Source organism: Perna viridis, chromosome 1, assembly GCF_037379345.1.
Source record: "Perna viridis isolate PV_CMFRI_1.1 ecotype Kerala chromosome 1, ASM3737934v1, whole genome shotgun sequence".
Taxonomy (NCBI): Eukaryota; Metazoa; Mollusca; class Bivalvia; order Mytilida; family Mytilidae; genus Perna; species Perna viridis.
In genome coordinates, this window is record NC_142445.1 from 11,544,562 (window position 1) to 11,558,672 (window position 14,111).

Below are 14,111 nucleotides of genomic sequence, written 5' to 3' on the forward strand. Positions count from 1 at the left end.
TTTAAGTCAACGACAGGCATGAATCTAATTTCAAAGACTTTCACACGAAGTCGCCCGGGACCAAAGATAAACTAGAGGGTTCTCGATCAAGGGTCCGAGTCGCTCACCTGTAACCCAAAGTTCCTTTCGCTGGGTGAATGAACAATGTATTATTCATTTTCTGATGGTCAATTCCAGCCTGACATTTGTGTTTCACATTATGCCGGAGCAATATCATAGACACCCATATGTTATTACCGGAGTTATATAGAGGAATTGTATTAATTGCTTGCTTTTGATCGATTCGGAACATTGCAGAATTTGATGAAAATCAAAGAAATTTATTATTAACGGGCGACGACGACGCAACGACATAATACCACTATATGACAACATTTCTTTTGCAGTCGCATAAAAACGACTGTGTTGTGTATGTTACAAAAAAATGAAGTACCTAAGTTAAACAGGTAAAAATCCATATTTAAAAATTATATTTTTAATAGAGTAATCAAGGGAACCGGGATTCTAGCGGAAATCAAAAGAATGTAATCCAGAGACAAAGACCAGACATGGAAAATCGACACACACTACAAAGAATATAAAATAACCAAAATAATACATACAAAGTAACAAACGTAAATGAGCAACTCGGACTCCACTAAAAACTGGAAGCATGGACCACGTGCACCGGTAGGGTAAGTGTCTCCTGCTTTTATAGAAACGCCTGCCGGATAGCTCATAAAAAGTCGAGTCCAAGGTAGACGAAAGAGGAAAGGAAAACTTCGACACGTTGAACAAATCAGTTTCTGTGGTGCAGATTGAAAAATGGTAACGATTCACGAGTTCATAGTGACGACCATAAAATTTCTGTAGTGATGACTTCAATCTTGTAGCAACATAACCCTGTTCCAGAAGCCTAATTGTAAGAAGTCTAGCGCGATACAAAAAGTCTGCGTAGTTTAATACAGCAAGCTTTGGTATAACATTTGAGTTGTGATATGAAAACACCATACTCGTGTGTTCCAATGTGAAAAGTTTGAAAAATATTGTTTTTGTACTTTTCGAGTTATGGGTCCCTGGATCCCCAAAAATCATTTGGATGGGAAAACAAATAGGAGGTATACAAGGGCATCATGTAATGCAGAATTTGCAAAGTATATTCAAGTTCCATTCAGCTGATTCAGAGTTGTGTATTAGAACGGACGCACGGGCAAACGCACATCCAAATCTGAAAAAAAATTGTGTTAAGGAGTTACTTTATAAATACAATTGTAACGACTACATGAAACGGAAAAAAATGAACACTGTGTTATTTAAAACCTTATCCATTTTCTGAGAATTAAAAAAATTGTATTTGGGTGCATTCCAAACAGAACAGAACAGAACAGAACAAAATCATGAGGATTGTTACAAATAAGTTACAGATACATAACAATAGAACCAGAAGGTAACTTCTATCAAGTTTCAGAGGCACATGCCACAAAGATTGGTGTAATACTAACACTATATTTATTAATGCAGAGAAACATGTAACACATGGTATTGATGGAAGCGATTTGCTAATACATATACTAAACTTCACATGTAACAAAATATTTCAATGAACATAAGCTGAATAAATCATTTATTACTCAAAAGTTCAGATTATTTGTTATGAATACCATTTACTATAATTCTAACAATACATACTCCAAACAATTAAAATTAAATTTAACATCATTTGCTAAATTATGGAATGAGGGAACGATTTTACTTGTCCGGATATTTCTTTTCACTTCTAAGGCCTATAAGTTTAGCATACCTAATCAAAAAATGAAATTCATCTTCTACATCTAGTAGACAAAGGTGCATATTTCTGTTTTCAACCGCTGTTTTAGAGTGGCGATATAGCTTTATTTTAAGATTACTATAGCTAATCTTAATTGTTGTGAATGTTTTTATTGCATTGCTTTCCAAGTCTCTTAAATGAATACATTATGTATTTTTCTTTTATCTTCAAAATGTTCGTAATTTATTACCAGAATGGCTGTCATCAAATAAAGTTTATTTTAAATATGTAAAATGATTTTCTTTCAATTTATCATAAACAGCATGAAGCAAATTTCTTGATGAAAATGCTCCCCGATTATACGAAACATTGTCAAAATTAAGTTTCATTTTATAAACCCTCGAAACCTTCTTTCGAGGGGGGGTAATTGGCGGGAAAATGTTTTGTCGGAATATAATGGGAGTGTAAATCAAGAAAAAAGTTCGGTAACCCCAGGGCGGATATAGGATCTCTGATTGTGGGGGGAGCGTAAATAGAGTTAAAGTAAGATTTTATGCTAAAAAAATGTTTTTTTTTGTCAAGTCTAGTGGGGGGGGGGCGCACGTCCAGCACGCCCGTTCTAAGATCCGCGTCTGAACCCCCACTTGAAATATATCATACAAAAGTGTTCATTTTTCATTTTTTTAAAGAAATTTTATCGATCAGTTTTAAACAGTAAATGAAACTGCGCAAATCCCCCACAGTATCTACATAAAATATTTTTTTGAAAATCGCCTATTTGTAGTCTCAATAGGGTATGTAAGTCTCGTCAAGTGACTCCACGTTTTCATGAGAATGGGTCCTCGCCTACCATTCAAATGCATTGAGAGTCGTCATTAACATAGCACTGAGTTCAACATAAAAAGCTAAATATCGTTCTATGTAAAAAATACTGTTAAAATGACAAATATCTAGCTATAAAGGATAAAAATTTTACGAAAAGTATAAAAATAGAAGATTTTGCATTGTGATGCAGGGTTTCGATTTCCCGGAAGTAAACAATAATATACAAGTCGGTCTTCGGATTTCAATACGTTCTACATCGAAAATTCCGGAAGGGAAACTGAAATTAAAAAGAGACTTACAAACCCTATTATCTTGAAATTTTACAGTAGGTTCAAGGTCATCATTTAGATTGATTGATTGATTGTTGGGGTTTAACGCCCGAGCAGCAGTATTTCAGCTATATTCAGACGATGAACATGAAATGGATGATAAAATGAACATGAAATGAAAAATGGGATGGGACACAAGGATGATAGGGTCAACAAATTTTGATCGCCACAAGACAAAAGGGAGGGATGGGTAGGGTCGGGCAATTTAGCCTCCTGTTGCGGAGCGCAAATGTTTCTACTCCTATCGAATACCACAGCAGGGTTCTTTAACGTGCGAGGAACGTGGCAATTTTCCCAACACGGTGCACCACTATGGTTTGCGATCAGGTTTTCCGTATTATAGCCCGACAACCCCAGCATGCAACACGCCAGGGGTACCCCATTCCACCACCTGGGGCACACCTCAGTTGCTCTTCGGGCAGAGCGCCTAGCCCCCGGCTAGGTTTCTGAGCACTATTTAGTCGCCTTTCACGACAAGCTTAGCGCTGCTGCAGGCCTATTCTTTTAACACCCGGACCAGCACGGGCTCATCATTTAGAAAAACAAGGTAAATCTACTAGAAATATTACTGAGGTGAATAACCTTGGATACATAAATAATCCTTGATTCAAGGAATGGTCGCTTGTTCTGCAATATTTTTTTAAGCCCAGTTTGTTCTTTATTTCTTCTAAAAGTGTTCCGAGAAAATATCGTATGGGATCGAAATGTGATCTAGTAATTTAGCGTTGACTGCGGTTTGTTATCAATTATTTGATTGGACAATATAAACATATGACACCTAAACACCGATTGGTTTTCTAAACTTAGATTGAAAGCCGCCATATTCAAAGGATTTATAGTTTTGATGCGTGATGATTGTTTATTTGTTTTCGTTATAGAACTTTGATTAATTAACGTGATAACATGCCAGCTATAGAAGAAAATGACGAAAATGTCTTCAAGTTAGTTTTAGTCTTGTTCACTTTATATTGTAATTAGTGCTTTTTCTGAATTAGTCTACGCCTACGGTACGTACATGTACATGATGTAGTCTGTAGTGTAGAGTTATTGTAGTAGTCAGTAGCCAAAAATGTTTCACTGCACAGCACCAAGGAATTATATATGTCTATGTGTAACTCCTTGACAGCATTTCTTTATTATTTTATAAGATTTTCAGCTATTGTGTACCTACCCAAAATACTGTGAAAATTCTAGTGTAGTGTACACTTATCACTAAATGACTAATTTACGATCACTATAATCGACGTCACATACAGCACATTTGATGCTCTACTTTTTAAATTGTCGGGACTTACCGCTAGAGTTGTCTCTCTTTTATTTAATCTGAAGATAGTTTGTATATATGCAAGACGTGTTAGTACCAACGAGTCGCTTATTGGCTTAAATCGTGCTTAACAAATCCTTACGGGAAATCCCATACTAATATCCGTCATGTTGGTTTCTACAAGACGATTTGTTCACAAACGAAGTTCGTAAGTTCCTGTCGAACTCTGGTGACAATCATCTGCTTGATCAACTTCTTTTTGTATGTTGTTTGCGTAAAATAAATCCGAGATATCCGAACTAACGCTCGAAATGCATTGTGGGTTCGTTGGTTTTTGGACAAACCATTTAAACCTGAACAACATCTCCTAGCAATCCGATCACTGTAAACATGGCCGACTTCTGACAATGTAAATATTGGGATTGAGGATTAAAATCTCACCGGAATTTAATGATTCAATGTTCAGGGAGAAGCCGTTTGGCTAAATGAATGAGCAAGTCATTTAAGACAATTTAAATGACGGTAGGTGTCAATAAAGTCGTAGAAAATATTTTTATTCAAATTTTAACAGTATCTTATTTATGTGACGCCGAGAATAGTATCAGTAGACATTACATGAACTGTTGCACATTCTTTACATCTACAAACTAATGTAAATTTGGCCAAGAATCTATACTTAGATCATTGATTTTGCTTTATACTAGTATGAAAGTTAGGGGATCCTATACTTTGATGCAGCACTAATCCCTTTTAAATGCTACACACAGAGACTATACTCGAATTCATCTCAGCCTGTTTGCTGAAATAATGATCTGAAATATGTATGGACCAAAACATTCAGGTGCCATGTTTTGACCATCCCTATCTTATAAAAAGCTCAGATTCGGTTTGTATTTTATCGTCATAGCTAGTTTACGTTTCCTATTGTCTTCCTTTTCACTGAACTTCATAATGTTTGATACAAATGTACATTACATTTGTTACCTCTTTAGTTTTTAACCATGTATATAATATACTAAAGTCAAGAATAAACATGTTGCAGAATTTACTTTGAAGTTTGTAGAGAGAGAACCTAAATACCTGTAAGTCAAAATTAGCGCCCTAAAATTACACGCTATAAGATAACGTTAAAAGCTAGTACTAAGACAGATTCTGTTTTTCGTACTGTGATATTATACAACCTATGTCACAAGAGGGGACTTGTCTGTCTGTTCTTCAGTTTGCTTGAATACATTTTTGTTGCATTTTTCTTGACTTACACAGGCTAGACTTATTATATGTACTGTACACTGCATTGAAGGTATATCTCCTGTTTAATGTTTTGTGGTGTATATTATTACTGATGTAGACGATTCAGTTCACCAGAAAATCACTAGACAACATTTCAGTAAATGAAAATTTTGTGGTTGTCTACATGACTTTTTTGTGTATTCACCTTTAATAGCCATCCTTTTCAGTACTAAGAGAAAATGTTTGATCATTTCTGTAGGTCAGTTGTTGTTTCAGATTATATATAAAGAACCCTTATTAGCAGATACATATAATAAGACAAATACATGTATTAAACAGCACTATCTATCTATAATCAGTTTCTTTATTTCTGTTCTGACACGGGACTCCGACCTTTTTTAACTGATTTTTATTATGTTTAATTGTGTAATTTTTTCCACACTGGCCAGATTTAAATGGGGGTTGTGATCACACCGAAGTATTTCAATCCTTGGTGTGAGGGTTTCCTTGTAGTTCACTGAAGACTCATGGGTGGCCTTGAGCTGACATTTCCCATCCTTGTGGGCTTGTTGTCTCTTTGACATACATTATATTCACCATATCCATTCTCATTATATCTAGAAAAGGGAAAGACTTTCACCTTGTTGTACATGTAATCCCATTTCCTTGAAAGTAATTAGAATCAAATCTACTTGTCTATTTATCAGACACATACTATGAGGAAGGAAATGGCCTTAAAACGGTGCGAGCGAAGTCTAAAGCAAATTATACCTTGTGCCATTTATCATTTTTCCAATTTTTTAAAAGAATTTTCATCAGTAATAAGTGGAAGTTGACAGAGGGCATTCCTAATATTTGTAAAATTTTTGGAAGAACTGTTCCAGGTTTGGCGTTGATTGCTGGGTTTTATCAAGATCCAACCGGAAGTAGCTTTCTTGAAAAATAACATAGACATCATTTAAACGTTTTGTCTAGCCTGCTTTACTATTTTTGAAGTTTTAATGTATCCCAATGTAGTGTTTTGCTTGGACGAAAATTTCTCAAGTGTCAGTATGATGAATTTTTAGACGAATTTTGTATATTTAAGAGTGAACTTTGCTCGATTATTGTTATACCTCCAATCATTAGAGTGGATCTATATTGCAATCATCTTGTCTTTAGGTCTGTCTGTGACATTTTTCTGTAAACGATTTCTCAGCTTCTATTACAGGAAATGCATACTTCCACTCAGTCACTGAGTGGTAACATATATTGGAATCCCCTTGTTCATACCGATTTCATTGCAATTAAATATGCTCCCATTGAGTTGATAAAGTGTAAGTCTTTATTTTGATTGGGATTAAAATTTTGCCAATGGGACTGCCCCCTTACCCTTCAATTCAATGGGACATTTTCAATTTCATCGGGCCATTCTAAAAAAAATGGCACAAAATTTGGAATAGTAGCTAAAACCAGATATACAATGAAGAGCAAAGGTACATTTGTAACATAAAGAAACATTAATTTACACTGCAGATCAAATGTTTATTAAGAGTTAACAATTTTAAAACAAGTCAATTGATTGTCACATTTAATCACTTTTCTTTTCTGTTGTTTGAGTTTTTATATTGATATATTGTCTAGTCCTTTATCATGGTCCACAGATCCCCTATCAATTAGACCCCAACTTGGCTATTAAAGTAGTTTAACACAAAGTTAGGAAAATGTCTATTTTTTTGTTTAGCTGCAGTCAAATTTTGGATTTTTGGGGGTGCTTCAGGACCAGATAATATGTCTACACCATTATCAATATTTTCAATAGGGGGTTCATAACCGTGTCCAGTTGCCAAGTTAGTTTCTACAACAATTGCAGTTTGATTCTGGTAATTACCATCATTAATATTTATTAGGCTTCGAAAAAGATAATTTTTTCTGTTTTGGGTCAAGCTTAAAAATGTCTTTGGTGGCATTTTCAATTTCAAATGGAACTGCCAGTCCACGCTTTTTTTGATATTATCAAATTATTTTATTCTTTAAAACAATGTTTATTGTTCTTTTAAACGTGTAAGTGATCAAGAATATGTTATCTAAAAATCAATAAAGTATCGTTTCATTCCCCGGTCTTCAAATCCCATCGAAAATGTGACGATCAAAAGGTACCAGTATCGTATTGCATATCCCTGAGCGGGTGTACGTCAAAACATGGATGCCATAAAAATATAGTGCATTTTCTTTTTGCCTCTCTACAAACTAATGTTTTGTCAAAAGACATGAACAATGACTTAAAAAATAGAGCAAACATCACACTGTAAGATGAAGAACTTTTTTAAAAGAAAATCTAACATAATATCATAAAAATGTTCCACTGAAAAGGTTGGTTTGGTGAGTGCAAAACGAAAGTGAAAGTAGGGAAAATGGCTATTTATAGTTCAAGACTACTTTTCTGTCCAATCTTCGTGGACTCACCCTATTTTCTTTGCGGGAAATTATTTTTTCACATGTCCTTAGAAATGCTACATAAGTGAAAGTTTTATTGAATCAATTTACATATTTTTTAAAAAATCCTAAAAATATGCACTTCACTATAGAAGTCTATGGGAAAATTAATACGATACTGAGACCAAAACATCCGACTGCAGCTAATAAAAACATTGTTAAAAGACACATTCATACCTTTTTTACTGTCACAAGTAGTGGACAACACTCCACCATCAATGATGGAAACTTAATGCGCGCACATGACATGACACATTAGTTACTCAATGCGTCATTCTAAGAGGAAATGCAACTGTGGCACACGGTAATCCCAATCACTGCATCACTAATTATGATTGCTGTTTGTTACATGTGTATCAACTTCCTACATTTATTTCGTTTTTGCCACATATACATGTATCGTGACTACCACTGGTTAGAATGATTAAAAATGTGGTACATGTATGTGGCTTTATATACATGTACATGTAGCACTAGATGTGTCATAAGTTGTAGGCATTTATGGATGCTTTCAGATATAATATATCAACTTCCTGAACAAGTAGGGGTTTATTGAATCAGTGATTTTGTATCTTGGTACATAATTTGTACCTTGAATTTATCACTGATCACATTCATGTACTATTTCCCAAAGCAAAGTTACCTCAAAATCATGCAATTTTTCTAAAACTCACAGTTTAAATGATCTTTATGAAAATGCCATCAAAAGTCTCCAATGGGTCAGGGTTGTAGGATAACAGAGAAAATAATGTTTTTAGCAGTTTCTGTCTTGCCCGCAATGAGTCACAGAAGACCAGACTATGATGTTGCTTTTCTGGCATCAGCGTCCACTTTTGGATTTTCATGTTTAGATTACTGATCAGGTCAGTTTAACATGACCAACTCATGCTAGGTCAATCATGTTTGGTATGCAGTTGCACTACTCCACAGTCTATACATTTTGTATCTGTTTAATGCATACATGTACATTGTATACTTCCAAAGTCACTATCATACATATATGTATTTCTAATAAAAATGCACAATGTGTGACAGGTGAGACCTATCTCAGTGATAACATTTTATTAGCCAATAACTTGAAAACCAAATAGATAGAAAGAAACTTTCATAAATAAAATTATCCTTTGCTTAATTTTGATTCAAAAACATTTTGAAAAAAGTAAAATTCTAGTTGATGGAAAACTTTTTTTGGTCCAAAACCTTGAAGTCCTGATATGGATGTGCACATTGACAGTGATTTTCCTACGGTTTTCGGGAAGGGGCCGGGGTCCATGCAATTGGGGAAAAAAGTGTGTAAAATCGCTAATTTTGGAAATGACAAATGAGAAACACTACAGTTCCCTCAGTATTGAAAAGTGCAGATCTCCTTTGGAAGACAATTTGGATACAACAGAGACTGAAGAAAAGTTTGTACATGTACATCTCTCATCAAAAATTCATCTTAATAATGCATACTGTTTTACTTTTTCATTAGTTTCAAATATTAATAAAACATTTGTCATTTGAATCATTTAATAGTATATTAAAATTAAAGTTTTCTTTCATGTTGATTTTTTTTTACCCAATCAATGAATCTAATTTCCGACATTTAGCACTATCAGCTGAACTCAGTTTTTTTTTTTTTTTAATAGAACCTGGAATTATGAGACATTACCGCCCCAGCAATTGAATTGCCCAGTCAGAAATATTCTATTGATATTTTGTTTGGGTCATTTTTCGGCTTGTCTGCTTTTTTTAGTTTCCTTCAAGTGCAACGATGACATAGAATTGAATAGATTGCCATGCAATCATAATAGCATTTATAGTATAAGGAAAACTATCAAAACACCCGAAAGACGATCCAAATGTAAATAAACAAAGTATGATACTGGAAGAAAAAAAACAACACGATTGCGATCTCGAGGCAACCAGACTTTTATTGACAATTGCGAATTTTACAATCAACAATTGGGATTTTTAGAACCTTTTTCTCATTGGGAATTTGGACCTACAATGTAAAATAAGGGTTGGAAAATCACTGATTGACATTTTTAAAAATTTCGTGATTATACTTTTTTTAGCTCAATTGGTCGAAAGACTATTGCCATCATTACAATGTATATGTCTGTCGTTGTCATTGGGTAATCCGTAACTTTTTCAAACATTTCCTATTAAACTTCTCAACAGATTGTAACCAAACTTTGCATGAATGTTCCTAAAGATATTTTTAACAATCCTTGAGTAGGGACTTTTGATCTTGCAAAAACATGGCCATCGTAACTAAAAATAGACCATAGGGTTAAAACATGATTATGAGAGAATTATTAAATAAATCTCTCTTACATGTAGTCATGTTTTAACGCTATGGTCTAATTTAATAGTATGAAAACTGGGTGGATAACTAATATGCTCTCTTTTGATTAAATGATTCTTGTGACAATAGTACGGTAAGGTCAAGAGTCCAGCTTTAGGAAGCTAAAAAGTGATTCAGGCTCAGTAGAGCCTCTAGTTGTATTTAATGAAAAGTAGCAGATACATGTAAGGAAAGACTTAATGGTTTCTATTGCAGGAATATTCTCCATTCCTAAAATCTTTCATAAGGTAAAGAATCAAGTTCCAGACCTGTGAGTGTATCATGCCCTTAGACTTCACTCTCAGGAATCAGTTATGAATATCTTTTACTGGCATAGACAAACTAATTTTCCTTTTTTTTTTGGTTTTCTTCTGGAAAATGCCTTAATCTTTTATATACAATAGAAGTAGTATGTTCAAGTACAACATGTACATGTTCATGTAAATAGCTTTCCTAGGCAGCTTACTATTGGTTTTTCCAAATACATTTTATCTCCTTTCTGATATAATGGTTTATTATCCCTGACAACCATGTTTAAAGAAGTTTACCAGTTTTAAATAAATTGTAAATAAATTATATGAACTTGACATTGAGAATTTATGAATTGAAAATTTTATCGATTCATTTACTTTCTTGTCATTCAAGCAAGCTAAGCCAATTTTATATGACAACAAAAAATTTTTTATGGTACCACTTTTACCCTGCAGCATCAAGAGGTGAGGTACATTTGTATTATGTGATACCCTCAGAAAGTTTGTGTTTCCATTCATCTGTCTGCCCACCCTCTGATGCCTTCCGATTGATAACTTGAGAATGAATCTATTGTTTTTTTAAAGCTTTGCACAGTGTTTAGAATCATTAAATACAGTTTAAAGTAAATTTTCAGCAAAATCCAAAATGTAGTTTTTGAGTAAGGCCATTTTTAACATTTGGCACCCCCCATTTTTCACCATAACATAGTTAAGTTATCAGTTATTGTTCCATTAATGCTCTATCTTATGTATTATTTTTTAAGAATATTTCAACTACCTGTTTTGTGGTACTTGGCCACTTTTCATTGTATGGAATGATAGAGAAATTTCTCAGCTCCTGACGGAATGATTAATTTCAAATTTGTTGTGTAGCTTTATTAAGGTAGGTGCATACAATGAAAGCCATCCTGGGTGTTCTTGGATATCAACTTCCTGTTTAGTTTTGTGTGACTTTCGTCACGTCACAAAAATATCTGGACCCAATTGATGGATTAATATCAAATTTTGGGTGTAGCTTCACATAGATGGGACATGCCCCATATGTCTTAAGTGATTTTTGTTGCTACTTGTACATGATATTACATTCCTCAACGAGTGGGACTCATCCTTGTTAAACTCAATATTTCAAACTCTATTCTCTACTTAACATTATTACAAAAAAGTTCATGTATGTTATACATAGACAATGAAATTCAGTGTTTGCAGGTTGGTTTCATGACTTCCTTTTTTTGTCTACTGTTGAAATTTTCTTTGTAGCTACATCATTGTAAATTTGCATCTTTTTATATTCTTGCAAATATATAGAAATCTCCTTGTGTGTCTGTTTGCCCATCTATTCACCTGTCCACATTTCACGTAAGTGCTGCACCTTCTACATTGTAAATTGCTCAAGGTATTTTGTTTAATTTTTATAGGGAAATTGCACATCTTATATAGATTTTCATGAAGGAATATTATTACTGTCTTAGGATTCTAAAGTAAAGGGAGATAATTCAACTTCAGTGTATCCATTTGATTGATTGATTGATTGATTGATTGATTAATTGTTTGTTTAACACCCAAGCAGCAATATTTCAGCTATATCCAGGCGATAAACATGAAATGGATAATAAAATGAACATAAAATGGAATGGGACACAAGGATACTTAGGTTGACAAAGTTTGATTGCCACATAAAATAGGGAGAGGTGGGAAGGGTAGGGCAATTTTTGCCTTCTGTGGCAAAGTTCCAAGGTTCTTACTCAGATAGAATACCACAGCAGGGTTCTTTAACATGCAAGGAAGGTGGCATCTTTCCCAACATGTTGCACCACTATGGTTTGTGGTCAGGTTTTCTGAATTGTGTTCATGTAGCATGCCAGGGGTATCCATTCCACCACCTAGGGCTAGGGCACACAACCTAGTTTCTCTGTAGAGTTCCCTAGTCCCTGGCTACAGTTCTGAGCACTATTTAGTCGCCTTTTACAGCAAGCTTAGTGCTGCTGCAGGCCTATTCTTTTGACACCTGGACCCACATGGGGCACTCCATTTAAAAATTTACTTTCCTATGATGAATTTCTGATTTCTAAACTAGGGAAATTCTTTTGGAAATTTAAGTTTTCTCCTTACCATGGAAGAGTTGAACATTCTACTTGACTCACCAAAATGACATTTACTCTGGGTGAATAAAACTGGAAATCCAGGAACATAGCCACTTTTTTTAAAGTTAAGTTTGAATGTTCATATATATTATACACATATGTACATGTATATATGCAGTGAGAGGAGTTAAAAAACGTGTTTCTTTTTTCAAATTTTAATTACCTCCCCTTGCTCTGAAATGAAATGCATGTTATATGTTGTCACCTTTTCAATTATATTCATGTATATTGAAGTAGTTATTATGGTACATGTAGGTTTCCCAATCTCCAGGACTACATCTGTTTCAATTTTTTTTTCAGTTTCAAATGAAAATTAACTAAATGACAAAATTAGATACATGTGCGAATGCAAATTATAAATGGTAACAAGCCAGTATGTTTACAGATGCAAATTTTGCATATTCAGTGATTAACAAAAAAAATGATGATATAATAATATAAATAATGACATATTCAAACAAATTGCTGAAATGTGCAAATGTAGGCATACATTAAAATACTGTAAGATAATATTTCAATAAACAGGTTAGTAGAAAAGTTCTCAATGTAACTATCTAAATTATGATGACACAATCAGTATTGTTGTGAATTGCATTTGCAGAAGATTTATTCTGAATTAATTGATCAAATTAAAAGAAAAAAGATAAATGACAACATAGTCATAATTACTTCAATTTTAAAATAGTCAGAAATAACAATGGTATAATTAGGTGTTTATTGTCCAGCCACAGGAGAAAAGTTGTCACCTAATTAGATTTTGTACCCCAATTAGTAAGGTCAAGCCAATTAACTTGACAGGTTGAGTAATAAATACTTTTGATGTCCTGGAAGATAAAGACAAGTTTAAAGTACAGTTTGAGTAACATAGTTTGTCAAAACAATTAGAAACTCAAATATGACCACGTCTCCTCCTTGTGTCTCATTAAGTCCTGAGCACTCTCATAGTCTTACTTTAAATATGTTGCAAGATAGTCCGTTCTACTTGGAAGAGTATGTACACTGTTGTATATTTATATTTGTACTACATTTGATTTTTTTCACAAACATTTTTTCAAAAGATATGCTCAGTAGGTGCATTGTGGTATAAAATGAAGAAAGAAGATATATATTATACTTCATTATTTTAAGTCTAACATAACTACATGTACTTTTACAAAATTTAAGGTCTTAGGTGTGGAGACATATTTGTGCCAAAAACCAAAAGTCAATATTAGGTGTGTGGATTCTGTAATTTAGGTGATGATGTGATTCTTTATGATAGTTGTTACTTATACGTGTAAGTTATGTATTTTGTAGAATTCCAGAAATCAAAGATGTAAAGAGCTCAAGAAGACATTCAATTATTGGCTTGGCCAGTTTTGATTTTCCAGTGTTGGTAAGTACAGAAAGTTTATACACAAAGACTTTAGGATTTTCTGTTTGAAAATGTCTGTGTCCCTATGGCATATACTACACTTTTGTCTGGAAATAATTAGATGTATTGATATTTTGTCTGCTAAAGTGAAATTAATCTCTTG

General features: G+C 33.8%; 1 protein-coding gene across 3 annotated transcripts in view; it reads left to right on the forward strand.

Moving 5' to 3' along the window:
• Nucleotides 1-14,111, forward strand: part of LOC148627257 (rho guanine nucleotide exchange factor 3-like) — a 31,652-nt gene that overhangs the window by 774 nt on the left and 16,767 nt on the right. Inside the window, exons 1-2 of one of the 3 annotated variants that reach the window (XM_088570518.1) lie at nucleotides 8-446; nucleotides 13,891-13,969. In XM_088570518.1, coding sequence (XP_088426644.1) covers nucleotides 412-446; nucleotides 13,891-13,969 — 114 coding nt within the window. In that variant the 5' untranslated portion in view covers nucleotides 8-411. Of the gene's footprint in view, nucleotides 1-7; nucleotides 447-3,703; nucleotides 3,843-13,890; nucleotides 13,970-14,111 lie in introns of those variants that run through there. The other 2 variants (XM_088570502.1, XM_088570511.1) reach the window with 2 other exon arrangements.